This window comes from Zingiber officinale, chromosome 9B (genome assembly GCF_018446385.1).
Source record: "Zingiber officinale cultivar Zhangliang chromosome 9B, Zo_v1.1, whole genome shotgun sequence".
NCBI classification, from domain to species: Eukaryota; Viridiplantae; Streptophyta; class Magnoliopsida; order Zingiberales; family Zingiberaceae; genus Zingiber; species Zingiber officinale.
This window is the reverse complement of record NC_056003.1, coordinates 115,629,645-115,657,579: the sequence shown is the minus strand read 5'-3', so window position 1 is coordinate 115,657,579 and position 27,935 is coordinate 115,629,645. Positions and strand designations below refer to the sequence as shown.

The 27,935-nt window shown below is 39.5% G+C and overlaps 2 protein-coding genes across 3 annotated transcripts; both read left to right on the top strand.

Annotated features, from left to right (window-relative positions):
- The first annotated feature begins 1,055 nt into the window (after nucleotides 1-1,055).
- LOC122022371 (BAHD acyltransferase DCR-like) lies at nucleotides 1,056-2,927 on the top strand. Its single transcript, XM_042580339.1, has one exon. It carries the CDS (start codon nucleotides 1,260-1,262, stop codon nucleotides 2,733-2,735), a length of 1,476 nt encoding a protein of 491 aa, XP_042436273.1. The 5' UTR covers nucleotides 1,056-1,259; the 3' UTR covers nucleotides 2,736-2,927.
- A 6,190-nt stretch (nucleotides 2,928-9,117) lies between these two features.
- Nucleotides 9,118-12,822, top strand: LOC122022266 (ras-related protein RABA1f-like). 2 transcript variants are annotated; one of them, XM_042580222.1, is made up of 3 exons: nucleotides 9,118-9,548; nucleotides 11,789-12,266; nucleotides 12,588-12,822. In XM_042580222.1, exons 1-2 carry the CDS (start codon nucleotides 9,331-9,333, stop codon nucleotides 12,222-12,224), a joined length of 654 nt encoding a protein of 217 aa, XP_042436156.1. In that variant the 5' UTR covers nucleotides 9,118-9,330; the 3' UTR covers nucleotides 12,225-12,266; nucleotides 12,588-12,822. The 2 variants fall into 2 exon arrangements, with proteins under 2 accessions (XP_042436156.1, XP_042436154.1); XM_042580220.1 differs by lacking the exon at nucleotides 12,588-12,822 and having other exon boundaries at nucleotides 11,789-12,471.
- Nucleotides 12,823-27,935: the final 15,113 nt, after the last annotated feature.

The window sequence follows — 27,935 nt, the reverse complement described above, 5'->3', positions numbered from 1 at the left end:
TCTAGACGAGGGTCTAAAATAAATCAAACTATTGAAATGATTGTTATTAGACTTGATTTCTTTTTTACGAGCTTAAAGTTGATTCATTTAGATGTTATCGAGTTCTCAGTTTAAGATGATTTGATTGTTTAAAATTTTTACAATTTTAAATTTATTTGATTGGTTGTTAAGATTGATAATACATACTTATTTATTCATTTTAAAAGTTTATTTATTTATTTATTTTATTGATAAACATGATTCAGAAATTTTATTCACGAACATTATTTATAAATATTATTCAGGAATAATTCACAATCTTGGATCATGAATATTAATAAATTGAACATATATATTCAAATCTGTTCATTTAAATAACTTTATGAGTATTGAATAAATATAAATAAACTTTTATTATTGAGTAGAACATCAAATTTACTCATCAACATTTAGTTCATTTAGAGCCCTAAGGGCTGCCCTCTTGCTATATGTTATCGTTCAATTGGCTTTTGCGATAAACTAAACGAGTTGTGAATCTTGTGCTTGTATCATTGGTGGGACCTTCAATTCTGTGTGTTTTTGTTTGCTTTTGCTGTCAAGCTAGTGAAAGGTTTGAGAGGACACCTGCATAGTTCCATTGTTTACCAAGCAATGTTTTCCATGTGCCGTTTCACTTCAATGTGCTGTACGAATTGATACTTGGTGTTGTGTTTATCTGAGAGGAAAGGAAAGGAAAGGAAGCAAGGAGAGGAGCATGATGGTATAGTTTGTGATGAAAGGTGAAGTTGTCACTTTAGTCGTCCCTTTAGAACGACCTCATATGATTACATAGTAACTTCCTTCTATATCTCATTCGGACGAGTCAATTGGGTTAATCAATTTGTGCTGATCGTCTAGATCCGACCGAGTGATGATCCGGTCAAACCGGGTTGGCTGTGTGGGTCCCTGTGGCAAAGTATTTCTGGTACAGAGTAACTTTTACGGGCAATGATACATAGGATTTAGTCGTCTTCCATGTAGCGGCATACCTTGTAGCAATACTCTGCTTTTGTTCTTGACATGCGACGAAATTGTTGATGAATGCAGTCCCCAAATCCGTCGCTGTCTGTCACTTCAACCGCAATCAATGAATTTATCCACCAAATGCCGATTAGGAGGATTTGTATGCCAGCCAAATGCATGCACCACCACCTCTTCTTCGGCCTTTATAAACCGCTTCCCCTGCTTCTTCTTCCATTCACCGGAGCAGAGTAGCAGAGTTTTCCGGGGAACTCATTGCTATGGCTCCCATTTCCACCCTTCCCCTCGCTACTACTCCTAAGCCTGTCTCCTCTTCTTGTTCTTCTTCTTCCTTGTCCATCAAAGCGGTAGCTTATTCGGCCGGAGGAATTGATGTCGTGTCGAAGTGGACGGTGTTGCCGGAGGGGGCTTCGGCGCTCGGCGAGCTACGGCTGTCGGTGTCCGACCTTCCCATGCTGTCCTGCCAGTACATCCAAAAAGGTCTCTTTTTTACGCCGCCGCCGATGGCTACTCCAGCGCTCGTCTCCCTCCTTGTCTCCACCCTCGCCCGCGCGCTCGCCCTGTTCCCCGCGCTCGCCGGCCGCCTCGCCACGCTCGCCGATGGAAGCGTCGTTATCCTGTGCAACGACGCGGGCGTTGAGTTTTCCTATGCGGTTGCTCCGTCGCTGTTGATGCCTGGCGCGCTTCCGCCCAACGCTGACGTGCCTCCGGCTGTCAAGAGTTTTTTCCCCCTCGATGGTGCCGTCAGCTTCCAAGGCCACTTCCGCCCGCTCGCCGCTTTTCAGCTTACGGAGCTCGGTGACGGAGCGGTTTTCCTCGGAGCCGCCGTCAACCATGCCGTCGTCGATGGGACCTCGTTCTGGAATTTCTTTAATGCTTGGGCGGAGCTATGCCGCGGGGGGCACCCCGTGCCGCCGGACTTCAGGCGGAGCTACTTCGGCGAATCGAAGGCGGTGTTGCGTTTCCCCGGCGGGCGTGGCCCCGAGGTGACGTTCCCGGTGGGAGCGCCGCTTCGGGAGCGCATCTTCAGGTTTAGCCGCCACGCGATTCTCGCGCTCAAATCGAGGGCTAACGGTGGCCGAGGCGGCGGAGGCGATTCGACGGCTGAGATTTGCGGGAAGCAACTCCATGACAAGAAGGCGGTGGCGGCGGAGGTAAAAAAGCAGGAGATTTCGTCGTTCCAGTCACTCTGCGCGCTGGTGTGGAGATCGGTCACGCGGTCGCGGAAGCGGCTGCCGCCGGAGGCGACGACGACGTTCCGAATGGCGGTCAACTGCCGGCGCCGTGTGGCGCCACCGGTGGAGCCGAACTACTTCGGGAACGCAATACAAAGCATCCCGACGCAGGCGACAGTAGGGGAGGTGTCCACGCGGGACCTCCGCTGGTCGGCGGCCCTGCTCCACCGCGGCGTGGCCGCGCACGGCGACGAGAAGGTGCGTCGCGGGGTGTCGGACTGGGAGGCGACACCTCGCTGCTTCCCGCTGGGCAACCCGGACGGCGCCGGGCTCACCATGGGCAGCTCCAACCGCTTCCCGATGTACGAGGGGAACGACTTCGGGTGGGGGCTGCCGGTGGCGGTGCGCAGCGGCCGGGCCAACAAGTTCGACGGAAAGATGTCAGCTTTCCCGGGGCGGGCGGGAGGGGGAAGCGTGGAGCTCGAGGTGTGCCTTGCTCCGGACACCATGGTGGCCCTGCTGCAAGACGACGAGTTCATGAGCTACGTGGAAGTGGAATAGGAGTAACGTGCCGCGCCGACGGAGTTCGCTGCCCGCCGCCATGAGTCGCTCCTGGACGTGGCAGTTCAGGAATCGAAAAAGCTGCCATCAACTGTCAGAAAGCGTTAGCACTCTTTTGCCAGCGGTAGATTTTGTTGTCATCCAATAAGAATTAGACGAAGACTAAGTTGTGGGCTCCAACTTTGATCGATATTTATAGGTTTTTAATTTGTAAAAATTACTTTAATAGAATTAAAATTACTATAAAATTTAATAGCTACAAGTGATTTGATAAGGTTTAATAATTTTGGTAATTTTAGTATTCTATAGATAATATTTTTAGTAAAAACTAATTTATTTAGTATGATAAAATAAGTATTTTTAATATGAGAAATATAGTACACGTGTTCTTTTATTTTTTTTAAAAGGAGGATTTTGATAATTAAAGATTTTTTTATTTTGCCCTAGCGTTCCTGTTCGCCCTCCCTCCGCCAATCTTTCTCTCCTCGTCTCCTCTTCCCCTCGCCGCTTGCGACGTCGGCCCGTTGCGACAGATCAAGGGCTGATCTCTTTCACCAAACTTTATGACGCCGCGATCTGGTTTGTGAGGCAAGATAGGAAGATCTTCGTCTCCAAGGTTTACGATGGCGGCCGACAAGAGCAAGAAAAGGTGAAAGGGGGGAAGCACCGGAGATGGGAGGAAGAAAAACCCTCCACGGAGGTCGGTAACCCTAAACCTTAACTTGCTTTTTCTCAGTGCCTTTTAGCTTTGCTTTTACGCTGAATCCTATTCTCTATGGGGAGGAAAAAGCAATGTTCGAAGGATATTTCCCTTTCTCTAAGTTCATCTTCTTGCGATGTTATTGTGCCCGTCCCTGATGTAGTTCTAGATCTGTCCGCGCTAGGGTTTGAGAAATCTCCTCATGATCCTGGGCCTTCTCTCAGTCCTAGGGGCCCTTCATTGGAAAAGTTCCTTGATCTTAGGACTTCTGACCCTGAGGTTAGGGTTTCTGCTCCTATCAATAATGAACCTAAAAATGGAGTCTCTTCTGGTGGTAATTCCAAATGGGTTGATCTTTTCCGTCAGAACCGTGCTCGTGCTCCAGGTTGTGATCTTTCTTATATCCCGCCTGCAGTGAGTAACGGTGTTCGTGTGGTGAAATTTCGTTCTACAGAAGTTCTTGAGGAAACTCAACGGTGGCAACATGCTTTGATTGGTAGTGTTTATGGGTATTCTCCTCATTATAAGCAAATTGAGAATTTTGCTCTTAATCGATGGAAGCAATATGGTCTTTCCTCGGTGATTCAGATTAAGGATAATCTTTTTCTATTTCAATTTGACTCTGATGCTAGTAAAGATAGGGTTCTTAATGATGGTCCTTTCTTTTTTAATAGTAGGCCTCTCATTCTTAAAGCTTGGATTCCTCGAATGAAGCTTGATCTTTGTGACATTCAGGAGCTTCCTATCTGGATTCAATTACCCTTGCTTCCTTGGGAGTTTTGGACAAAGGACATTCTTAGTCGAATTGGTAGTATTCTAGGCAAGCCTCTTTTCTGTGATCTTTGCACTTTGAGACGAGATAAGCTTGGTTTTGCTCGTATTTTGGTTGATATGCGTATTGCTGGGGACTTTCCTGATTCTATCATTCTTGAGGATGAGTTTGGTGCCCAATTCACCCAGAATGTCATGTATGAATGGAAGCCTATCCCTTGCAGTATTTGTAAACAATTTGGCCATGATATGCACCTTTGTCCTTCTGCATTGTCTAAATCTAAGCAAGTCTGGAAGGAGAAAGTTAAACATCCTGTTATAGCCGTTGCTACTAATCCTGTTGCCACAAATGCTGTTGCTTCTGTTATCTCTAATTCTGCCTGCGAGATTGCTGCCATGTCTATCTCTTCTGCTAAGATGGCTGCAGTTAAGGGTAAGGATGTTTTACCCACTGTAGCCTCGTCTAGTAATTGTGAATCTGGATCGACACTCACTTCTAAAAATGATGTGATTGTATCAGCTCCTTTAACTGGTTCTACTCCTGTCATTATCCCTCCTTCTACTGGTGTCATTGGGGAAGGTAGGCCACGGAGAATTATAAAGCCCCCTGATAGGGGTCAATGATTTGCTCCTGGAATGTCAGGGGATTGAATGATCCCCTTAAGCAATCAGAGGTGTATCCTTTGGTTACAAAATATAAATTGATAGCTTTAGGACTTCTTGAAACAAAAATAAAGCCGGATAATAAAGATAAAGTCCTCACTCATTTAAAGTTGTGTAATTGATCCAGCCTTGATAATTTTCATTTGCATGCTCTGGGTAGAATTTTATTACTTTTTGATGGCTCAAAAATCACTTTTACTGTGGAAAAGATTACATCTCAGTTTCTTCATTGTAAAGCTTGTTTGGGATCCAAAATTTTTTGGTGGACTCTTGTATATGGCTCAAATTCCCCTATAGAGCGTTCTGTTCTTTGGTCTGATCTAGTTGACCTTGCTCTTTCTACTTCTGGTGCTTGGCTAGTGCAGGGAGATTTTAATGCCATTTTGAATAATTCTGAGAGAATTGGAGGTGCCCATATAACAAATTGTGGATCTGAGTTTGAGGCTTGTCTTTTTAGGTGCGGTCTTTCTGAGCTCAGCAACCATGGTTCATTTTTCACTTGGACAAACAACCAGGACGCCAAGTCTTGTATCTGGCGAAAGTTGGATAGATGCTTAATCAATTCTGATTGGTTAGATGTGTTTCCTGGGTCTGATTATGAGGTCATTAGTCCAGGATTGTCTGACCATTCCCCTCTTATTGTTCATATTAGGAATTTGATTCCTCGACGTGCCTCGTCTTTTAAATTTTTTAATATGTGGACCACTCATCCTCATTTCAAGTAGATTGTTTCTGCAGTTTGGAGATCCCCTATCTCTGGCTCTCATATGTTTGTGCTCTGGTCTAAACTCAAGTTGCTAGCTAAGGAGCTCCGTGTTCTTAATAGAGTAGAATTCTCGGATGTCTCTGTTCGTGTTGCTAACTGTAAAGCTTCTTTGGATCATTTGCAGTCAAATCTTCACCAAGCTCCTCTTGATTAAGATCCTTTAGACCAAGAGCGAGCTTTGGTTATTCATTATAGATCTCTAAAATTCTGTGAAGAGAGCTATTTCAGACAAAAAGCTCGTGCTGATTGGTTAAAGTTGGGTGACCAAAACACTAAATATTTTCATCAATCCCTTAAACTTAGATATGCTAAAAACAACATTGTATCTCTTCGTCTTCAGGATGGCTCTATGTGTTCCGATCATCCTACTATCTCTCGTGCTATGATTGACTTTTATGAGGACTTATTGGGAGTTGAGTCTCATGCTCGAGTATATTCTGATTCTTCTATTTGGCAGGCTGGTAAGCTTCTTTCTTCTGAGCAAGCTACCTATCTTTGTAGGCCAGTAAGCTATGATGAGGTCAAATCCACTCTTATGGGTATGGGAAGTAACAAAGCCCCTGGTGTGGATGGTTTTAATGCTTACTTTTTCAAAAAAAGAATGGGATATTGTTGGCCCTTCAGTTTTTGCTGCAATTGATGAATTTTTCAGAACTGGGCGTCTATTGAAGCAATTCAATTCCACCGCCCTTGTGGTTATTCTAAAAACTCCCAACCCTTCTGGCCTTACTGATTACAGGCCCATTGCTTGCTGCACTATCATATATAAACTCATTACTAAAATCCTTGCTACTAGAATGTCTCAAGTTATGCCTTCTATCATAGCTTTGAACCAATCTGCTTTCGTCAAAGGTCGCAGAATAGCAGACAACATTTTATTGGCCCATGAACTTGTACACAACTATCATAGAAATAATGGTAACCCAAGGCTTACTCTGAAAGTAGATCTACGGAAGGCCTTCGATTCAGTGTCATGGGATTTTTTAGAAGAAGCTCTTTTGAATCTAGGTTTTCCTTCTCAATTTATCGATTGGGTTATTACATGTGTTAGAACTGCCACATTTTCCATTGTTATTAATGGGGGTTTGGAGGGCTACTTTCATGGGAAAAAGGGAGTTAGACAGGGTGATCCTATTTCCCCTCTTCTTTTTGTTATTGCTATAGAATACCTTTCTTGCTGTTTTCACCATTTGATCCCACCTGACTTTGGGTTTCACCCTGGATGTCGTACTCTTCAAATTACTCATCTCTGTTTTGCCGATGATTTGTTGGTATTCTGCCGTGGTAGTTTTAACTCAGTCACTCAAGTTATGTCCATTCTTAAACATTTTGAACAAGTTTCTGGGCTCCATATCAATGAGGGCAAAAGTCTTATTTTCTTTTCTGGTGTTACTGATCATATCAAAGCTGAAATCTTGACCATGTTAAACTTCAAGGAAGGTTCCCTCCCTGTGACTTATTTGGGGATTCCTTTAATATCCTCAGGTCTGAAAAAAAAGTATTGTGACAAAATTATTCATAAAATCACTGCTAGAATTACTTGCTGGACTTCTCGTCTTCTCTCTTATGGGGGTAGGATCCAATTGGTGATTTCTGTTTTACAAAGTCTCTATGTCTATATGTGTTCTGTTTTTATGCTTCCAAAATCGATTATTCAGTCTATTGACAGGCTTTGTCGGGATTTTCTCTGGCATGGCAATTCCAATTCCAAATCTAGACCTGTTGCTTGGCATGATGTTTGTCTACCTAAAAAAGAAGGAGGCTTGGGACTTAAGTCACTGTCAATCTGGAACTGTGCTGCAGTAGGTAAAAATATATGGTTTCTTTTAACCTCTTATGAAAGTTTATGGGCTGCTTGGATCAGGGCAAATAAGCTTCGAACCTTGAGTTATTGGGGGATAATCAAGCCCCCTGATGCCAGTTGGTGTTGGAGGAAGTTTCTTGATCTTCGCTCTATGTTTAAGGGTTTGTTTTCTTACTGCCTTGGTTCTGGTATGCATTTCAAATTTTGGACTGATCCATGGCTTCGGGGTGTTTCATTGATTGAGAAATTCCCATCTATCTGTATTGTTGATGCTAATATTTCTAAATCGGCTTATGTTGCTGATGTTTGGCATGACAATCATTGGCAGTTACCTGATCCTATTGATTCTATTACTGCTCAAGCTTGGGACTTTATTACTGCCCATTTTACTTGTTCTAATGATTCAGACATTATTTCTTGGAAGCTTACCACTTCTGGTATATACTCAATTGCTTCTGCGTATGAATATTTCAGGCCTAAAAAGCCTGTTGTGACTTGGTATAATTTGATTTGGGGCTCTTCTCATGTCCCTAAATGTAGTTTTATTGCTTGACTTGCAATTAAGGGGAGACTTGCTACTCGTTCTAGACTGCTTAGATGGGGGGTCACCTCCTCTGATCTTTGAAGTTTGTGTGGTATTCATAGGGAGACTATTCCTCATCTTTTTTTCGATTGTCCACTTTCAGCTATGGTTTGGACTAAGATACTACATTCTTGTTCTATCCAAAGAGCCCCTTTACGTTGGAATAGAGAAGTCAGTTGGTTTTCCAGGCATGCTTCTTCTAAGTCCAGACGCTCTCAGATTCGTCGAGCTGCTTTCTGCTCTACTGTATATTGGATTTGGAGAGAGCGCAATGATGTTATTTTTAAGGGACAAACTCCTAACTCTGAGCATATTTTCCTTCATGTGCAAAATTTGATTCGTTTTAGATTTTTTGATTTGTTTCATCCCTGGATTGAACATTCTCTTTAGGTTGTATAATTTCTTAAATTTGGAGGACTATTTCTATATCTTTGTTGTATTTCTGTATGAATGACCGCTAATAAAATGAACTTCATCAAAAAAAAAAATAAAATATATATATATATATATATATATATATATATATATATATATATAAAATAAAAAATAATATATGCTTGATATGTTAAATTGTTCTAACTAAAATTATACAATATATAATAATTTTAATTGCTATGTCATTGAAGACTCGTCCTTATAGAAACTAATTGCCAGTGGCCCACACTCGCGACCCAGTTGAAAGGCGGTAAAACCTAGGGTAGAATGCGTTGCTGTAGAACAATACTTGACCAATATTATATAGTCTGACTCGTACGCAGAGACCCACAACGGGCATCCAATCAAAAACGGAGATCCAATCAAAAAACAGGTACACCAGAAAGGTATATCTCATGGTTGGGGAATAACAATTGTGAAAGAGTTGTTCAATAGACATATCAATTGTCCATGTGCCAAGGGCCCCAGTTCAGGATCCAATCAGAATGCGTCTTGTTTTCGGATATGCAATTCTGCCGACCCACAACGGCAATCTAATCAAAAGACGGGTAAACGCTGAGGGGTAGCTATAATCAGTGAAGTATAATGTTGGGAAATATTGTGAGGTAGAGTGAGAGGGGTCTGCCACGTGGCCAAGGACTCTGTCAAATATTGTTCGTCCAGGTTCGTGTTCTTCCTCTCCCTTTCCATCGTCTCTGCGACGAGCGATCAACTGGATCGTCTCTGGTTCCTCATCCATTGATCGATCGATCGATCCATCCCTTCTTCTTCGATCTGGAGAGAAGAGGTGGAAGATCCGGTTGTTCGTAGCAACAGAGGAGGAGGAAGGAGGAGGAGGAAGAAGAGGATTTGTTATTGGTGTAGAAAAGAGGAATGACGTATAAGGCGGACGAGGATTACGATTACCTGTTCAAGGTGGTTGTGATAGGAGACTCCGGGGTGGGGAAGACGAACCTGCTCTCTCGATTCTCCCGCAACGAGTTCAGCACCGAGTCCAAGTCCACCATCGGCGTCGAGTTCGCAACCCGCACCATCAGCGTCGACGACAAGCTCGTCAAGGCGCAGATCTGGGACACCGCCGGCCAGGAAAGGTGCGAATCGTGTTAAACTGTGTCATTTGGTTTCGAGTTTGCTTACCTCAACAAAACTGTGCAGCTTCTGAAACAATTTCTATTTGGACATTTTATACCAGGTTTTGATTTTAGATTACACCGTATTGATGCATGAGAAATTCTAATGTGCCATCTAATCCATTTGATGTGTTAAGAATTTCCAATGTGTCATCTAATCCATTTGATGCATTTCATAATCCAACTACCGAGTAAATTAATGTTACAGTTCCATAAGCTCTATTGTTTCAAATCAACTATTAGTCATTTTAATTCCTTTGCCAGGTATTGGCTCTCGCATTCCATATCAAGCCAAAACGAGCAATGATTGATGCATGTGATTTAGTTTTGTTTATTGATTTCTTAGAACACTTTTCCCTCTTCCTCTTTGTTTTTTCCCTTGATCTCTCTCTCTCTTTCTGCACAAAACTCTTTTATAAAAAAATCATCATTGTTTGAGTGGAAGGTTGCAATTTCTGAATTTTTGCAAAGGTTCCATGTCTCCCACTTGCAATATTTTTTTGGAGCAAAAGGATTTTCATGAGAGAAGATCAAATGACATGGAATGAGGAGTATAGGAAGGGTAATTAAGAGATCGTTCTTATATTATGTGATCTCAATTGTTTGATAATCAGTATTTCTTTTCTTGTTTGGAGATTGAATTAGTTGCAAAAGTTTTTCATACATTAATCAGATATAATCTAATATTTACTTGATGGACCAGAATGTATATAGTCTCTACAAATCGTTCTATAAATTATGTAGTTCATCTGACAACAAAAATATGAGAATAGTAATACATTGTCTGACTATTTCCTGAAAAGAAATGACAACAGATTGTTCAGCATTATGGGCTCTACAAATCGTTCTATAATTTCTTATGTAGTTCATCTGACAACAAAAATATGAGAATAGTAATACATTGTCTGACTATTTCCTGAAAAGAAATGACAACAGATTGTTCAGCATTATGGATAATGCAAGAGCTCAGATACATTAACGTTTAACAGATACCTTTTGATGATGGAAAATAGCAAGTGATTGCTATTTGACCATTTTTTATCAAGGCTTTGGACGATTCACATTTGTCTCATAATTCATATTTTGTTTATCTACTTGTTTTAGCATTATACCTAAGACTTGCACATTGAAAAAAAATGAATTTAATTAAACTTGCATGAGAAATGCAGCAAAAAAAAAAAAAAAAAGAATACTTCAACTAACTCGGTTCAATCTAAAATTGGAGGAAATCTTGCTTTTTTAGTTAGATATAAAAGATTACATGAATAAAACTGCCAATGTTGATTCTAAGCTTAGGTGAAAAGGTTGATGATTGTGTTAGGGAGCTAGATATCCAACATTATAATTTCTTAAGCCTATGAATAATAATCTTATTTTATTTGTCATATGCCACTTTGGTTAATGGTTATTCTTTATAGATTATGAGTATTGAATTGTCAAGAAGTAACATATTCAAAAATTAATATAACAGACATGAGAATAATAAAATAGATGTGTAGAGCTACTAAATGCATAAAAAAAATATTAATATAGATAAAAAGTGCTAATATCTGCAAGAAAATTAGGTATACTTTCAATAATTGATAAAAGGAGAAAAGGAGATTGAGATAGCATAGACATTAAAAAACTACTAATAAATAGGTTCTAGTAGAGTTTGAATATAGTGCATTGAAAAGTGTAAGGGGCAGAGTGAAACCAAAGAAAACATTAGTCAATGTAATAAAAAAATAATTCAATTGATTTGAATATTTTTGGTTTATAAAGATCAATGGAATCTCGATAATAGGTGAATATACAGCATTGAAGTAAGAATGGTTATGGGGTCAACACCACACGTTCACATTTTTAGCCATCCCAACATCCCTTACGATGATATTAGCATAATAAAATTACAGATAAATGTGCCATTGATACCAACATTTTGTCTGCATTAGACCAATAATCATTTTAGTTTAATTCTTTCATAATCACTCAAATAATTTTGAGATAAGTTGTTAATAACTCAACCTTTAAGATAGCATTAGAGTTATGGACAGACCTCCTTCCATTTAATTCCTCTTTTAAGCGTTCTTTTGTATTTTTTCTAACAGCTTTGGAAGTAAAATGGCTCGACTGTACCTACAACTTGTGCTCTGACTTGCCCAATAACTTGCTCCTATATCCTTAGATAGCTTGGTTAAAAATTTTCTTTGCTTGTGTAGATATCGTGCCATTACTAGTGCTTATTATCGAGGAGCTGCTGGCGCCCTTATTGTCTATGATGTGACTCGCCATATCACCTTTGAAAATGTAGAGAGATGGCTGAAAGAACTAAAGAATCACACAGATCAAAATGTAGTCATCATGCTTGTGGGCAACAAGGCAGACTTGCGCCACATTAGGTCTGTCCCTCTTGAAGACGCACAGGCCTTTGCTCAAAGAGAAAAAGCTTTCTTCGTCGAGACCTCTGCCCTTGAGGCCATGAACGTGGAGAATGCCTTCACTGAAGTGCTCACTCAGATCTACCACGTGGTCAGCAAGAAGATGCTAGACGTTGGTGACGATCCTTCAGCCGTGCCAAAGGGACGAAATATTAAGATCGGGGAGGGTGACGATGCACAAGCCTCTAAGAAAGCGGGTTGTTGCTCAGATGGCTGATCCCTAGCAATACGCTACTTGCCATTTTCCAATAGGCTCAAGGTAGTAGCAATTTTGAATGCATGATTCAGGAAACATGAAGCACCTCATGAAAGTGGATGTAACATTTGCATTCTTGAAGATGGCTCTTTGTTGCAATCATGTTTTCTTGTCTCACTTAGCTACAATCATGTTCTCCTTCATTTGTTTGTTTCTTTTGTCAAGTGTTAAACCATCAAACACAATGGAATTTGTAAACTTTGGTTCATTCTTTGCTCATGAAATGCCTCATTCTTTGGATGAAACTTGTTGCTATCCAACAATCATTTCAGCCATCTGTTGAATCCCTAGGCTTGATAAGTGATGAAATTCCAATCATTTCAGCGGTAAGGAGATTGGAGAAGACGGGGAGAAACTACGGAAGGAGGCGGAGGCAGATGGCGCTTCAACATTGAGGCTGCTACTCTCAATCGTCAAGCTTTTTCTGGTAAACGATCGTAGCTCTACCGCTTGGTGCTTCGTCGTCGGGAACCATTGACGATTGTTTCTTTCTCTGTTAAACTTTTGATCTCCTCAAACTTGGTCTCGTCTGTCATAGTCAGTATGTTTCTTCAATGGTTTTGTGTTTATGACTGTTGATTCTTGTCATTGTTTCTGTTATCTAGTGAACAATGTTACTCGACCACTAAAAATGTCTTGATTGCAAGCAATTTACTTGTTTTCTTAACAATGTAATTATAGGGCCAATATGATCTTACAGAGGGCACGGCTGATGGAAAGGAGTGAAATGACATCCACAGACGACTCTGATAATGTCACTTGGGATCCAGAAGAACTGTTGCGCCACAAAGGTCAGATACTGAATCAAAACATTTAACTGGTAGTTTTGAACTTCTCATCAGAAACACATACAAAAACCAAGTGTTGGAGGCCTCACAAGAAAACTAAAAGCCATAGACGCCATTTGTGAAAGCTGCCAAAAACTGAGCCACAAAGTGAGTCAAGTCTAAAGATTTGGTCATTGACCTTGGCATCTAACATAGCATGGTACCTCCTTTTTTATCGTACACTTGACCAGCAAAAAAACTCCTAAAGAATGTTCTCTAGAGCAGGAACTCAGGAAGGGTAAAATCTTGGATGACAATGTAATGTTTTGGAATTGCTGAGAGCTGGACCACCAATGAACTGGCTACTAAGTTGACAGGAAAAAGACCTCAAAACAAGGACACCTGTATGATCAAGAATTAGAGAGGGATAAAGGAGCATTAAAGGATAACCGGGGGTGTCTTGATGCAGCTATTTTGATGTTCAAGTCAATGGAGTCGATGTGAAAGATGAACAGTTGCGAAAATATAATGTGTGCCTAGAAAAGCATACTAGTGCCTGCGGGAGAGGGTTCCTTTTATAATACTTTTATGATAATAATCTCTTCTCATTAATTAGATATCATGTCATAATAAGAGAAATGTTAAATCATTGTATATTTATTGAACCAATCAGTCCCATCACCCATATCTTGTATTTGTATAATGATACCGTCTCATGTGATTCCAACACTCCACGTGCGACATTTATTATATTGTTAGCCCATGAAACATGGAGCCCGTTGGGCTTTTAGGGCTTAGTCCACTGAAAGGAGTTGAGTTATGGGGGCCTTAATGGGACAATACAAGCGGTAAGGGAGCAAAGCCCCTGATCTCTTGCGAGGTGGTTTGATTGTATGTATGCTCATTTATAAGGAATTTGAGGGGAGCCAAGCTCTTGGAGTTAGAAGAATTTGCTCGGAAGGTGACTTTAGAGTTGGTTGACCGGATCATGGAGTCAGAGGGAGCATGACTCTTGGGGATCGAGAGAATCTGATTGGCTGAGCATATCTGAACTAGTTGAGAGTGTGTTGATTCAGAGGGAACATAATTATTAGGATCAAAGGGAACATATCTGATTCAGAGGGAACATATCTGCTAAAGGTCTTTTAAGCTTTGCAGAACCGGGCACCAAGGCGAAGGGAGCATAGCCCTCGGGGTCGGGGGAATCCAACTGACAATATGTCTTTGAGCTGAGAGGGTATTGGTTTGGTGAGAGCGTACCCCTTGGGGGTCAGGATAATTTGATTGGCTAATCTCAACCGCATTGACTCGAATGGACTTTTGGCTGCCACCTTCGTAAGATGATTGGCTCTTAGATCCTACGTGGAGGGGTCCAATATTTTCCATATCACAAGTTTCCCCTTCAAGTCTAGTCAAAGGAGGCTTGAGCCCGATTAATTAGACAACAGTGTGGTTTGATCCACCAATTGACATAATTCTTTAGAGCGGATGTCATCCTGATAACCTTGCCGCCATACAGTTAGTGCCTCGAAAATAGGCGAGTAAGGCACCATAAATGTTGGCAATACTCATGATGGTGTATCTACATAATGATTGGTCTATCAAATCCGCAATAAATGCAAACTTGTAGGAAGTCACCATGTGGCACCACCATATCGAGGTTGTCTTTATAAGGCGACAGTTGCGATTCTATCGATTTAGCCGCCTAATCCCACGACGTTGATTATTTGCCCACCTTTTCTGCTCTCAGATCAGACGGTTGAAATTCACGGGTAGTGGGTTTATTAGGGCGGCACAGGGAGAATGCGACTGCATTCACCTTTGTCTTCCATCTTCCCTTGCAACGTCTTTGACGATTCCTTCATGTCCTCTTGGTTGTTTGTTGACTATAAGTTCCTCTTTGTTATTCCTTAGCTTCCTCTTCCTTCCTTCCTCTAGTTCTTACCACCTTTGCACCTTGCTCCTCGTCTCCCTTTCCTACCTCGAATCCCTTTGATCTATGCCCTTTGACGTCCCTACACTATGGTACACTTTCACCTAGTCAGATCTCAACATTGGAGATATATATCAAATCAAGTTAACCTTTAAGATTCCTACCGACCATCGCATAATCATCCCTGTTGGATCGTGAAAGTCGATAGAGGAGGGGGGGGGGGATATCGATCGAAATATTATCATAGCGAGTACGCAACGGAAAAGAAATAGAGCAATGCTAACAAGAACCAATTTATTTAGTTCAGAGCCTTGGTCAACTCCTACTCTAAGGTCCGCACTCGTCGAGTGCTTTCATTGGGAAATCACTAATAGTTCGTAAAAAGGTTTACAAATTTGAGTACAAGGACTACAAAAAAAAATGAACAATACCAACAATAATAAACATAAATTGAGTTGCAGGTTATCGGAGAAGTAACGTTGCAGGAGCACAACGTAGTAGAGCATATGTTGTTGTTGTTCTTTGCTTCAGGACTCACCCTCCTTATATAGGAGGCTCCGGGCGCCCGGATACCTTCCGGGCACCTGGACCATGACGTAGCCTAGCCAACCAGTGAGTTCCACGTGCGACGACTACGACGGAATAAAATTTACCTTTCGGGCGCTCGGACCAATTCCGGGTGCCTGGAAGGGGATCCCTTCCGGGCGCCCAGACCACCTTTCTTCAGAAGGTCCTTTTCCTACAAGAAAGTGTTAGTCCGAGGTAAAATAAAAGTTATACTACCCTGCAAAACAAAAGTTAACACAGTTAAAGAAAATGAGTAGTAATTATATTCCGTCTCACCGACACCGGAATCTAGTCAAAATTTTAACTTAGATTTCCGAAATAGTTCTAAGTTAGATCGGCGCCTTAGTTCCCTACCCGGGAATGCGTCCTCACAGTCACTCTCCTCCAGTGACTTACCTTAACTTACCTGTCAGACGTCCGGTCAACCCGTCGACCTTGCTAAACTTTGTGCTAGACATCCGGTCAGTCCGTCGACTTAGTTGGACTTCCCTGCAACACTGAGTTAGCACAATAAATAAAATAGTACAATAAACTTAGGGTTACCTCCCTAGGATTGCCTAGCTTCACTCACTAGGAATTCCATTGCCCAACTTCACTTACCAGGACTTCTACCACCTATCTTTACTCACTAGGACCCGGTTTCACTCACCGAGACTTCCACCAGCTAGCTTCACTCACTAGGGCCCGACTTCACTGACCGGGACTTCCACCACCTAGCTTCGCTCACCAGGGTCTGGCTTCACTCACTAGGACTTCCACTTTGCCTAACCTTTTGTTAGAATTTACCTTTGCTAGTCATCTAGTCCTGACTAGACTTCTCTCTCCCAAACATCAAGTCCTGTTTGGGTCAACCCTTGGTCAAATTAATCAAACTTAGGTATATTGTCAAACATTGAAACCCTAGAGGTCGATTGCACCAACAATCCCGAATGCCCTTAATCAGCCACACCTTTCGCCAACTAAATTTATTACCCTTTTCAAGGATCAACTATCAGGAGGCCTCTGATTCCCAATCTCAAGTTTCTTCTCAGAAATTTAGCAATATTTTCATATTCCTCTAGAACATTTAGGGCCCAATTCCTTCCGATTGCTTTGCAGAATGGTCATCATTTTCCGTTTGTACTGAATCCCTCTCATACCCCGAGTCTTCGACTACTTCTTCTACTTGAAGATGATGGAGACGGGGGTCTTTTTCTTTCAAGAGGTGCGACTTTTTAGATGAGATGCCGACTTCTAATTAATGTTGAAAGTCACACTATATATTCATCCAACCTTCCACCCTCGTTGAATAGACGACCGACTAACAAATGGAGTTGCCCAAGGTACCAGGTTTGCACAATTATCATTCGGATCCTATGTGTGTAATGACATCTAAAATCTTGGCAGATTTGAAATTTGATATCAATCATCTACTTGGAGATGGTCTTCTCTACCAATTCGGGCTAAGTCCAATCAAAGCTGGACTGTAATTTACTTTCAGTAAAAACTTCTATCTTGGTCTTATATGATGGCTAACTGAAGTTCTCTCTTCTTCATGCAGCTCGAACTATTTGGAAGGCCTCGATGAACAAGACCTTGGATATGGATATAGTTGAGCTGGAGAGGCATGGGGTGGCTGAATTGGAGTGGTGTAGAGGTGCTCAGCTGATTAGCTTTGCTAATGATACCGTCGCCAACCATGCTATTGTTGGTGAGACTGCAACCAACACAGGGGAACTACCCCCTCCCGCCCTTCGATGGTACTGGTGGAGTTTTTTTTAGAGGAGTTAGGTGACCCGTTAAGGATCTCCCGAAAGAGACACCGTTGCAAGAAGCTTCAACTAATTGCCCTTTAGCTTCGGTGGTTCCCAAGCCTTTCCTATCCTCCTAGGAGGAACTTCTTACGATCATGTAGGATGAATAGACGGGAAGATTGAGCATCCAACCAACCGACCCATCGTCTGTCCCCTGATCGGCTGATCCAAGCTCCTCGCACCAACCAAGAGCTCCTGCTTCTCCTACCGCCCCATTAGGAGTGCCTTCTCCTAGGGAAGGTCCTCCCTCATCTTAGGGATAGTTCACCCATCCGAATCTGTTCACACTCTAAGGTCGATTGACAATCTTGTTCGTGCTTGGCTCGATGCTACAAAAAGAATCAAACACTGATCGCTTCATGGTTTAGCGGACATCTTCAATCAGGATTTAACTAGGGTAAACATTTTCATAAGAGTGTCATAGTATTATAGGGTGAATTACTTATCTAAGATTGGCTATGGCTTGTAGTTATTGTCTGCACACTTGACTATATACAACATTTTCAGCAACCTCCTACAGTCAAATCAAAATCTGACGAGTTGGAAGCCGAACGGGCCGAGCCGAATCAAGAGTTGGAGGAGATACAAACTAAGGTGGTAAAGCTGAAAGCAAAGATTGCGGATTAAGAGAGACAATATATTGTGCCAAGCGATCAGGTACTTGGCAGTAAAATGAGAAAATGTTGCTCAAATCAATAACTTGGAGAAACAAAAATTTGAACTTCAGTCTAGCCTGAAGATAGCCGAGTCGAGGCTTTCTTGGGAGAAAAACGAAGGCAAACAACACTGGCGAATCTGGAAAAAAGGCTATGGAGGTAGAGGCATTATTTGCCAACCTGGGGGAGAAAGCGAAAAATCATGAGGTGGAGATGGCAGGGAAGATGACCGAGTTGGTGGCTAAGGATGCAATACTTAAGAATCGAGAGGTCAAGCTACAGACCTTAAAGAATAACCTAGAGAACTTCAAAGCAAGAGAAGTCGAGTGCTGGGAGGTCAAAAAAATTGAATATTTGTAGTCGGTGGAATTTGGTGACCTCTTCAGTGAATGGACTGTAAAAATATTCTCTTATGGAGCTGAAGGGGTCATAAAATAACTCCGTGAGACATAACACTTGAGGGTTGAATTCCCAGAACATTTTGTGTCTACAAAAGATTTATTCAAATGTTCTTAATGATGTCTTCCCTAACTTTGCTTGACTTATAATTTGTGTGATTTTCTAGTTCAATCATAATGACTTTTGCAATGCTCTTGTGCTTCCTTATCAATTTCAATTGAGTATCTATTTTCGCTTCCAATTTGTTGATCTTACCAACACCATTTTTAGTGAAAATAGTGAACTCCAATAGTCGATTGGGGATAGATGAGAGTGTTGGTACATGTTACATTAATAATCAGGTTTTGATGTATAACAAATAGGTTAAAGTTAGATATGTTGTTTGTCTAACATCTTTACCAAGTGTGTAAGACATGATGGGTCTAGAGGACCGAAACACCAGACAGAAGTCTAGTTAGGTTGATAGTTGGCTTGAAGTCCAGATTGGTTGAAATCTGGTAGAAGGAAGTCTAGATTGATTAAAATATGGCAGAAAGTCTTGGTGGATTAAGGGACCTGAAGTCTGTAATTGGTAAGTGGAGGTAAGGAACTGGAGGAGAGATCCAGTGAGGACCCATTTTCGATTGAAGGAACAGTAGACGTCGATCTAACTTAGGTCAATTTGGGAAAACCTAAGCCTAGACCTTGACTAGATTAAGGTCTCGAGGAGACAGGATCTACGTCATAATTTGATTATATTTTAATGTGCTAACTCTATTTTGCTGGGTAATTTTTATGCCTAGACTAACTTTTGTGGTAAGAAAGAGAAAGGCAAAAAGTGGTCTGGGCGTCTTGAGTTCTTCGGGCACCTGGCAAGCTTTGCGGGCGGGTGCATGGCCAGGCACCTAGGCAAGTAGTTCGGGCGCCAGGAGTTAGTCGAGGCGCCCAGACCAGAAAACTCATCCAGAAGTTGAGTTGGAGCGTGATGACTTGCCGACATCAAAGGTCCAGGCACTTGGAGGGGGTCCAGGCACTCGGAGGTGGATAAACTTCGGGAATGAAGTTTCGACGAGAGCTCGCCATGTTAACATGGTCCAGGCACCCGGGCGGGGCTATGAAAACAACCTTCGACCAGCAGGTTCAAAACAATAATTACTACGACTTTCGTTCTTGCGCACTGCTCCGAGAAGGCTCCGACGATCCTGAAAAACTGCTCCGACAACCTATGATTAAGTAATTCTATTCCTACTTTCTTCTTATCAGTAATCTTTCATTTTACAGTTTGAGTACTTAAAGTTTGTAACTCATTTTTGAACTAATAGTGATTGCCCAACGAAAGAACTCAACGAGTGCAGACCTTGGAGTAGGAGTCATCGAAGACTCTGAACCAAGTAAATCTACTTATGTTAGCGTTTGTATTTTTATGTTTATTTTCCATTGCATAATCTCGACTTTCAAAAAAGTGACGATCGCTATTCACTCCTCTAGTGTCTTTACGATCCAATAAGTGGTATCAGAGCGAGGTACCACTCTGAATTGGCGCAACCACTAATCGAGCCAAGGGGGTTCTTTTGTTTTCTTTCTTTTTAAATCTTTTTCGATTTTAAGATTTTTTGACCTAGTTCAATTTGGTGTAATCACCTCTTTTGGACAAGTTTTTTACGTTGCAAAATACTTCGAATTTGTGCAACACAAATTGAGTTTCTTTTTGTATTTATCATCTCTCACACTACTAATCCAAGACCTAGTGTTGAGATCTTTTCATTAGTTTATTTTTTGTGTGTAAGGTTCTATCTTTAAATGACTCAAGGTGAAGGTTACAACAGTACTCACCCTCCACTCTTTAGTGGGGATGATTTCCCTTACTGGAAGAGAAGAATGGAGGTATACTTGAAGATGAATATTCGTCAATGGTTCACTATCCGATGAGGATATAAGACGTTGGTAGATGAAGCAACAAAAGTACCTCTCAACCCAGAAACATGGAATCAAGAAGACAAGAAAAATGCCTATATTGACTCAAAGGCACTAAATACACTTCAGTGTGGTCTGATAAAAGAAGAACTCAACCGCGTCAGCCTGCATGAGAATGTGAAGGAGCACGATCGATTCAAAGGTAACTAAGGGATACTTACTTTTGAATAGTTTATTTAACATTAAAATGTAGGATGATGAGACTGCAAGTCAGCTCCACACTTGAATAAAGAATATCATGAATGATCTTCACCTAATTGGGTATCAACTTGAGAACCACGATCTGATAAGGTACGCTCTCAACTCCTTTTCTCGAAATGCACTGTGGGCATCTATAGTAGATATTTATAAGATTTTAAAGAATCTCTCTAAGCTAAAGTTAGATGAATTATTCTGTGAATTAGAATTACATAAACAAACTAATGCCAAGTAGGTTGAGAAGGGTATAACTTTCCTTGTAGGTCCATTAAAAGAAAAGAAGACTAGAACTCAAGTCAAGCCTGAGTTAGAAGATGAATCTGATTCAGAAGCCAATGAAGAAGAACAATAAGTGAACATGGTCATAAAGATGTTCACTAGAAGGAAAACAACTCCACAAAGAAAGACTTACAAAAAGTGATCAAATCTACACCCAACGACGCAAAGGCGAAGATGACGTGCTTTAAATGTAACAAAAAGAGTCATTTCATGCACGAGTGTCCAAAATTGAAAGAGGACAAACCCAAGACAACCAAAAGAAAGAAGACACTCAAAGCAACTTGGGACGAGTTGTCATTGAAAGAATCAGACAACGACGAGTCGAAGCATCACAACTACCTCGCATTGATGACAATCAAACCCGAATCAGAAAGTGACTCTGATTAAGACGACGAGTCCGAATACGAATCAAGTCACAAGTTTGCACTCATTTTCGAAGGTTTGAATGAGGTATCATCTATCTTAATTGTAAATTCTTTAAAATTATTGCTTGTCTTAATGAGCAATTAGTTAAATATGAAAAATAAAATGACACACTCCTTTAGGAAAATCAATACCTTAAGGAACAACTTAATTCCCAAACCGAAAAGACTAACCCAACTCAAGTTGAAAGATTTGAGAAAGAAAACTCTAAATTGAAAACTAAAGTAACCAATCTAAAAAAATTGTTAGAAAAATTCACAACAAGATCTAAGTACCTCGACATGATACTTGGATCACAATGAGCTATGTACAACAAATCCAGATTTAGATATAAGTCTAGCTCAACAAATAAAACATTTATATAACTTATAAGCCAAAACAAGAAATAAACCAAAGCTTAGGTTCCAAAAGCTTGTCTAACCAAGCAAGTAGCACTCAATAAATTCTATGTACCTAAAATTGAAATTCATTACATAAAACGAAATCCATCTAAACCTATTAATTCAAACCCAAACCTAAAATGTAAAATGAAATCAAACCAATTAAATTTAAATAAAAAAACTAAATTTAAATCGAATAACTACAAATTTAATCTAAACACAAGTTACAATCAAGTTAATTACAACTATAAAATCAATTGACATAAACCTAAAACCTGAACCAAAAATTTAATAATTCAGGAGGAGGGTCCAAATTAGTTGGCACATCCAAAATAATAATTTATCCGACTAGATAATTAAGACTATGTTAAATAGGGACAGAAAGTTTAACTTGATAAACAGTACCAGAAAAGTTTTGGATGATAATGGATTAGGGAAGCTCTGTTTATGTATGTCTAGAAAGATATGACTTCGATCTAGTGCATTTAACTTAGTGAAACTAACTGAAACTATCCCTCACTAATCCTAGCTGGTTAGACCAAAGTTTTACATTAAGTTCAGTGGATAAGTCTATTTACAAAATTTCGAAGGTGTGGTTACTTTAATGATATTCAGGTGACTTACCACAACTTAAAAGCTTATCCAAAGAATGTCTGTTTATTGAATTTAAAACTAAACTTGAAAATAACACAAGTTAAACCAAATCCTGAAATTCAAACTTAATTCATCTCACAAAATTATAGGGTTCCCTGATTTAAAATATAGATCGGATGAGATGAATAAGGAGTAAAATAAATTAAAATTTAATTTAATTTAAAATAAACTAAACTATAATAATTAAGATAAATTAAATTAAAATAAATTTAATTAATTAAGATAATTAAAATAAATTAATGCATTACATTAATTTTAAAAAAAATTCCTTTAAAAAATCATCTTAAAAATTATTTAAAAATTATTTTAAAAATCCTTCAAAAATTATCTTAAAAATTATTTTAAAATTATTTTAAAAATTATTTTAAAAATCCTTTAAAACTTCTTTAAAAAGTTATTTTAAAAAATATTTTTATTCCTTCAAAAATTATTTTAAAAATCTAACTTTAATGAAATCCTAAACTTAAAGTTTAATTAGTTAAATTAATTAATTTAAACCTAAATCTTAATTAAAAAAATAATTAAAAAATTATAATTTAATTAACTTAAACTTAAAACTAAATTAAACTTGAAACACGAATTCGAAGTTAACTTAAATTTAACTTTAGGAACCTAAGAAGAAAACTGAGAATGTTAGATTAGGACTCTTATTCTAAAATAAATTTTCAAGTGAATTGCAAATCTGAGAAAAATTATTTACTTATGTTTCAAAAAATTTTCCATTTCTCTAGTGTTGTAAAATTATTTTGGCCTTAATACTAGATCGAATCCTTTGAAAGCATGATCTATAGATATAGGGAATGAGCATTTCACAAACACACTAGATCTATCTTGATTGTGTATTCAAAAATTTAGAATGACGTGAAATGCGTAGGTCTTTTGTCTGGACTTTAGATGTTTATATCAGTGCATCAAAATAAGTTTAGAATATAAATACAACAATACATTGATCAAGTTAAGTAGTCCCTTTTCAGTAAATTTCTAATTGAATATTAATATTTAACTTAACTAACCAAGTGAATATTGCTATCTTCTGATAGTTAGTTAGTAACTAACGGTTAGACATTTAAGGATACTTTTTAGATGAATATTTTTTTTAAAATAATATCAGATTCAAGGGAAAGATATTTAAAAACTACTTTTAATTTGTTTTTTCTTTTTCTTACTACTGTTTGCAAACTATGTTTAAACAAAAGGATTTTGAAACTTACTTAAAGTTTTTTTTGAAAAATGTTTTGAATAGATATTTCAAAATTGACTTTAAATAATTTTCTTTGAAAAGTTGTAATGAAAAACAATATAGCAGCCCAAATACTTTGAAAAATACTCGCCATTTCCGAAAAATACTTTAAAAAATATTTTGAGAGATGCTTTCAAAAATAATTTTAAAAGTTTTATAAAATTCCTGTAAAATTTATCTTTTCAAAAAGCTTTGATCTTGAAAATTTTAATTTTTAACACTGGAAGACCATTTACAAAATTCAAATTTCAAAATTTTATTTTTTTTTTTATAAATTTTGAAAAATAATTTTCAAATTACTTTAATTTTTTTATTTACTCCTCCCTACAATAAACTTGAGTTTTTTTTGAATAAAAACTTTACCTTTGTAAATTTTATTTACTTGAAAATATTACTTGCAATTGTTGTTTTTAAAATAAAACTTGTTTTCAAAATTTAAGATCTTGAAATCATTATTTGAATTTTTTTTAAAATTTTAGTTTGAAAAATTTATTCATTTTGCTAAAACTTTATTTACTTTGTTCAAAAATTTTCAAACATTAGTTAAACAAATATTTAAAACTTTTGTTTTTTAACTTTTATGAACCATTAGAAATTTGTTCTTAATGACTTATATTAATTTTTGTTGTGTGTCAAAGAGAGAGGATAGCGGGTTATGTTAAAAAAAAATCTAACTTACTTAAATTTTGCATTACATGTTTAATGCTTATTTACATATTTTTTCTAACTTTAACCCAAGTTGTCATTACATTAAAAAGGAGGTGATTGTTGGTGCAGGTTGCACTGATAATTAGATTTTGTTGTATGACAAATATATTAAAGTTAGATGTATTGTTTGTCTAGCCTCTTTACCCAGTATATAGAACATGATGAGTCTAGAGGACCGAAACACCAGGCGTAAGTCCAGCTAGGTTGATAGCTGACATGAAGTCTAGATTGGTTGAGATCTTGCAAGAGGAAGTCCAAATTAGTTGAAATCTGGCAGGAAGTCCTGGTGGGACAGGGGACTTGAAGTTTGCAATTGGTAAGTGGAGGTAAGCAACTGGAGGAGAGATCTAGTGAGGACGCGTTTTCGGTCGAAGGAACAGTAGGCGTCGGTCCAACTTAGTTCCATTTGAAAAACCTAAGCTGAGACCTTAACTAGATCCTGGTCTCGAGGAGATATGATCTAAGTCATAATTTAATTATATTTTTAATGTACTAATTTTATTTTACAGGGTAATTTTTATGCTTGTACTAACTTTTTGTGGCTAGAAAGAGAAAGGCAAAAAGTGGTTCGGGTGCTTGGAGTTGCTCCGAGTACACGGGCAAGCTTCACGAGCTGGTGCCTGGCCAGGCACCCGGGCAGTTCGAGCACCCGGAGTTGGTCTAGGCACCCAGACGAGAAAACTAATCCAGAAGCTGAGTTAGAGCGTGATGATTGGTCGAACCCACGTCAATAGTCCAGGCGCCCGGAGGTGGATAAACTTCAGGGATGAAGTTTCGATTAGAGCTCATCACGTCAGCATAGTCCAGGCGCCCGAGAGGGACTCTAGGCACCCGGACGGGGCTATAAAAGCAGCTTTTGACCAGCAGGTTCAAAACAACAATTACTACAATTTTCGTTCTTGCATGCTGCCCTGAGAAAGCTTCGATGATCCTGAAAAGTTGCTCTGACAACCTATGATTAAGGAATTCTATTCCTACTTTCTTCTAGTCGATAATTTTTTATTTTATAATTCATGTACTTAAAGTTTGTAACTTATTTTTGAACTAATAGTAATTGCCCAACGAAAGCACTCAATGAGTGCAGGTCTTGAAGTAGGAGTCGTTGAAGGCTCTAAACCAAGTAAATGTACTTGTGTTAGCGTTTATATTTTGGTGTTTATTTTCCGCTACGTAATCTTGACTTTTGAAAAGGTGATGATTGCTATTCAACCCCCTCTAGTGTCTTTATGAACCAATAGAGAGAATCTAGTAAGGTAGAATATCATTCATAATGTAGTAGATGTGCAGAGCGAGCGACCTGCGTCGATCGAGGGCCAAAGATTTTGTGCATGGCAACACACTAAGTCTTTGACTCGAGACAACCCGATTGTCTTTGAGCTAAGCAAGCGTCCATAATCTTCATGCATGGAAACACGCTAAGTCTTTGACTCGAGACAACCTGATTGTCTTTGTCTCAAAAGAGCAGTCATATTCTTTGTGTCGAGCGAGTGACCATAGTCCTTGTGCACGAAAACACACTAAGTCTTTGTGCCCTAAGGAGGGAGATTGTCGAAGGAGATGTATACCATAAGAGGCTTTTGGAGAGGCGATATTTATCCTGAGTTTTTTCATTCAACTCATAAGAGAGATATATACAGAGTATTCAATGTTAGTAAATTGAGTGAAATGATTATAGAAATGATACTCTTTTTCAAATTTGATAGGGTTGCAAGTAGTTAACGCTCCACGACCTGTTCAACTCTTTCCCATCAGGATCTTGCAATTAATAGGCTCCAGAAGATAGCTTCTGGATAACCTTGTAAGGCCAACTCCATTAGGGTTTCAACTTGTTAGCATCTTCAACGAGTTTGATTCTTTTTTATACTAAGTCGTCAACTTGAAAGACACGAGGGATAACTCTCTGATTATAGTTTTGGAACATCTTTTGCTGATAGGTTGTGAGCTGAGCGACAACTTTCTCCCTGGTTTCACTGATCAAATCTAATTCTAAGAGTCATCAATCAAGATTACTTTGATCATAGAGAATCTGCCGAATGGATTCCTCATCAACTTGCATGAGAACAACTGCTTCCCCTCCGTAGACTAGATGGAAGGGTGTCATCCATTGCTCTTGTGGAGAATAGTTTGATAAGTCCATAAAATATTTGGCAATTCTTCCACCCAGCTGCCTCTAACATAGTCGAGCTTGACCTTGAGCCCCTAAACAATCTCCTGATTAGCCACTTTTGCTTGGCCATTGTTCTAGGGATAGACAACGAAAGTGAAAGCTTGAAGAATACTAAAATCTTCAACCATTCTTGAAGTTTGTAGCCTGGAATTGGCGACTAGTATTTGAGACAAATTTATGGGGATTCCATATCGACAAATGATGTTCTTCCATAAGAATTAAATGACTGTTGCTCCAGTTATCTTGGTTAGGGCTTCAACTTCCACCCAATTGAATAACTAATCCATCGCTACTAAGATGAATTTTTAATGACTGGGTTCAATCAAAATGGGTCCACAATATTTATGCCCCATTGGCCAAAGGGATAAGAGACAATGTATGTCTTCAGGAGCTCAATTGTGAGGTGAAGAATATTTTGATGTCTCTAACAATGAAAGTAGGTGGTCGTAAGTTAGGTAGAGTTGGCCTGCAGAATTCACCAAAAGTACCCTGCCAGTAATACTTTCCAAGCGAGTGCTCATTTTCCAATGTGGTTCCTGCAATAGCCTCAATGAGTTTCTTGTAAAACATAATTAACATCTTTAGGGCCTAGACATTGTTAGTGCAGGTAACATTAACGGTCTAACTCAAGTTTTGATGAATGACAAAGTAGGTTAAGTTAGTTTCATTGTAATCTAACACTACGACTGAGTGTTCAGAAGAAGCCTAGCTAGGTCGACGGACTGATCGGAAAGCTGGCATGAAGCCCAGCTAGGTCGACGGGCCGACCGGATAGCTGACACGAAGCCCAGATAGGTCGACAGGCTGACCAGATGCCTGGCACGAAATCCAGCTAGGTCGATGGGCTGACCTGATAGCTGATACGAAGTCTAGATGAGTCGAAGGGCTAACCGGACGTCTGATAGGTAAGTTAAGGTAAGTCATTGGAGGGGAGTGACTGTGAGGATGCGTTCCCGGGAAGGGAACATTAGGCTTCGATCCAACTTAGATCCATTTCGAAAATCTAAGTTGAGATCGTGACTAGATTCCGGTCTCGAGGAGATGAAATCTAATTACTGCTTTTATTACTATTATAACTGTACTATGCTAACACTTTGTTTTGTAGGGTAGTTTTGCATTTTGCCTCAGACTAATGTTTTTTTACGGGTTGCTGGAAAACAAAGGTCCGGGCGCTCGGAAGGGATCCGGGCACCTGGAATGCAAAGTTTATCCTTGTCACCGTTTCGCCACGTAGAGCTTCATGGTTGGCTTAGCTATGTCACACTCTAGGTGTCCGAAAGGGATCTGGGCGCCCAGAGCCTCCTATATAAGGAGGATTCACCCTGGAGCAAAGGAAAAACTGACAACAAAGCCTTTGCAAAGCTTGCTCTGCCATGCTGTGCTCATGCGACGCTGAAGCTTCTCCGACACTACGCTATTTCCTTTCTTTCTTAATTATTGTTGGTATTTAATCTTCTTAAGCATTCTTGTACTTTCAATTTGTAAAAACTTATTCGAATTGCTAGTGGATTGCCCAACGAAAGCACTCGACGAGTGCGGGCCTTGGAGTAGAAGT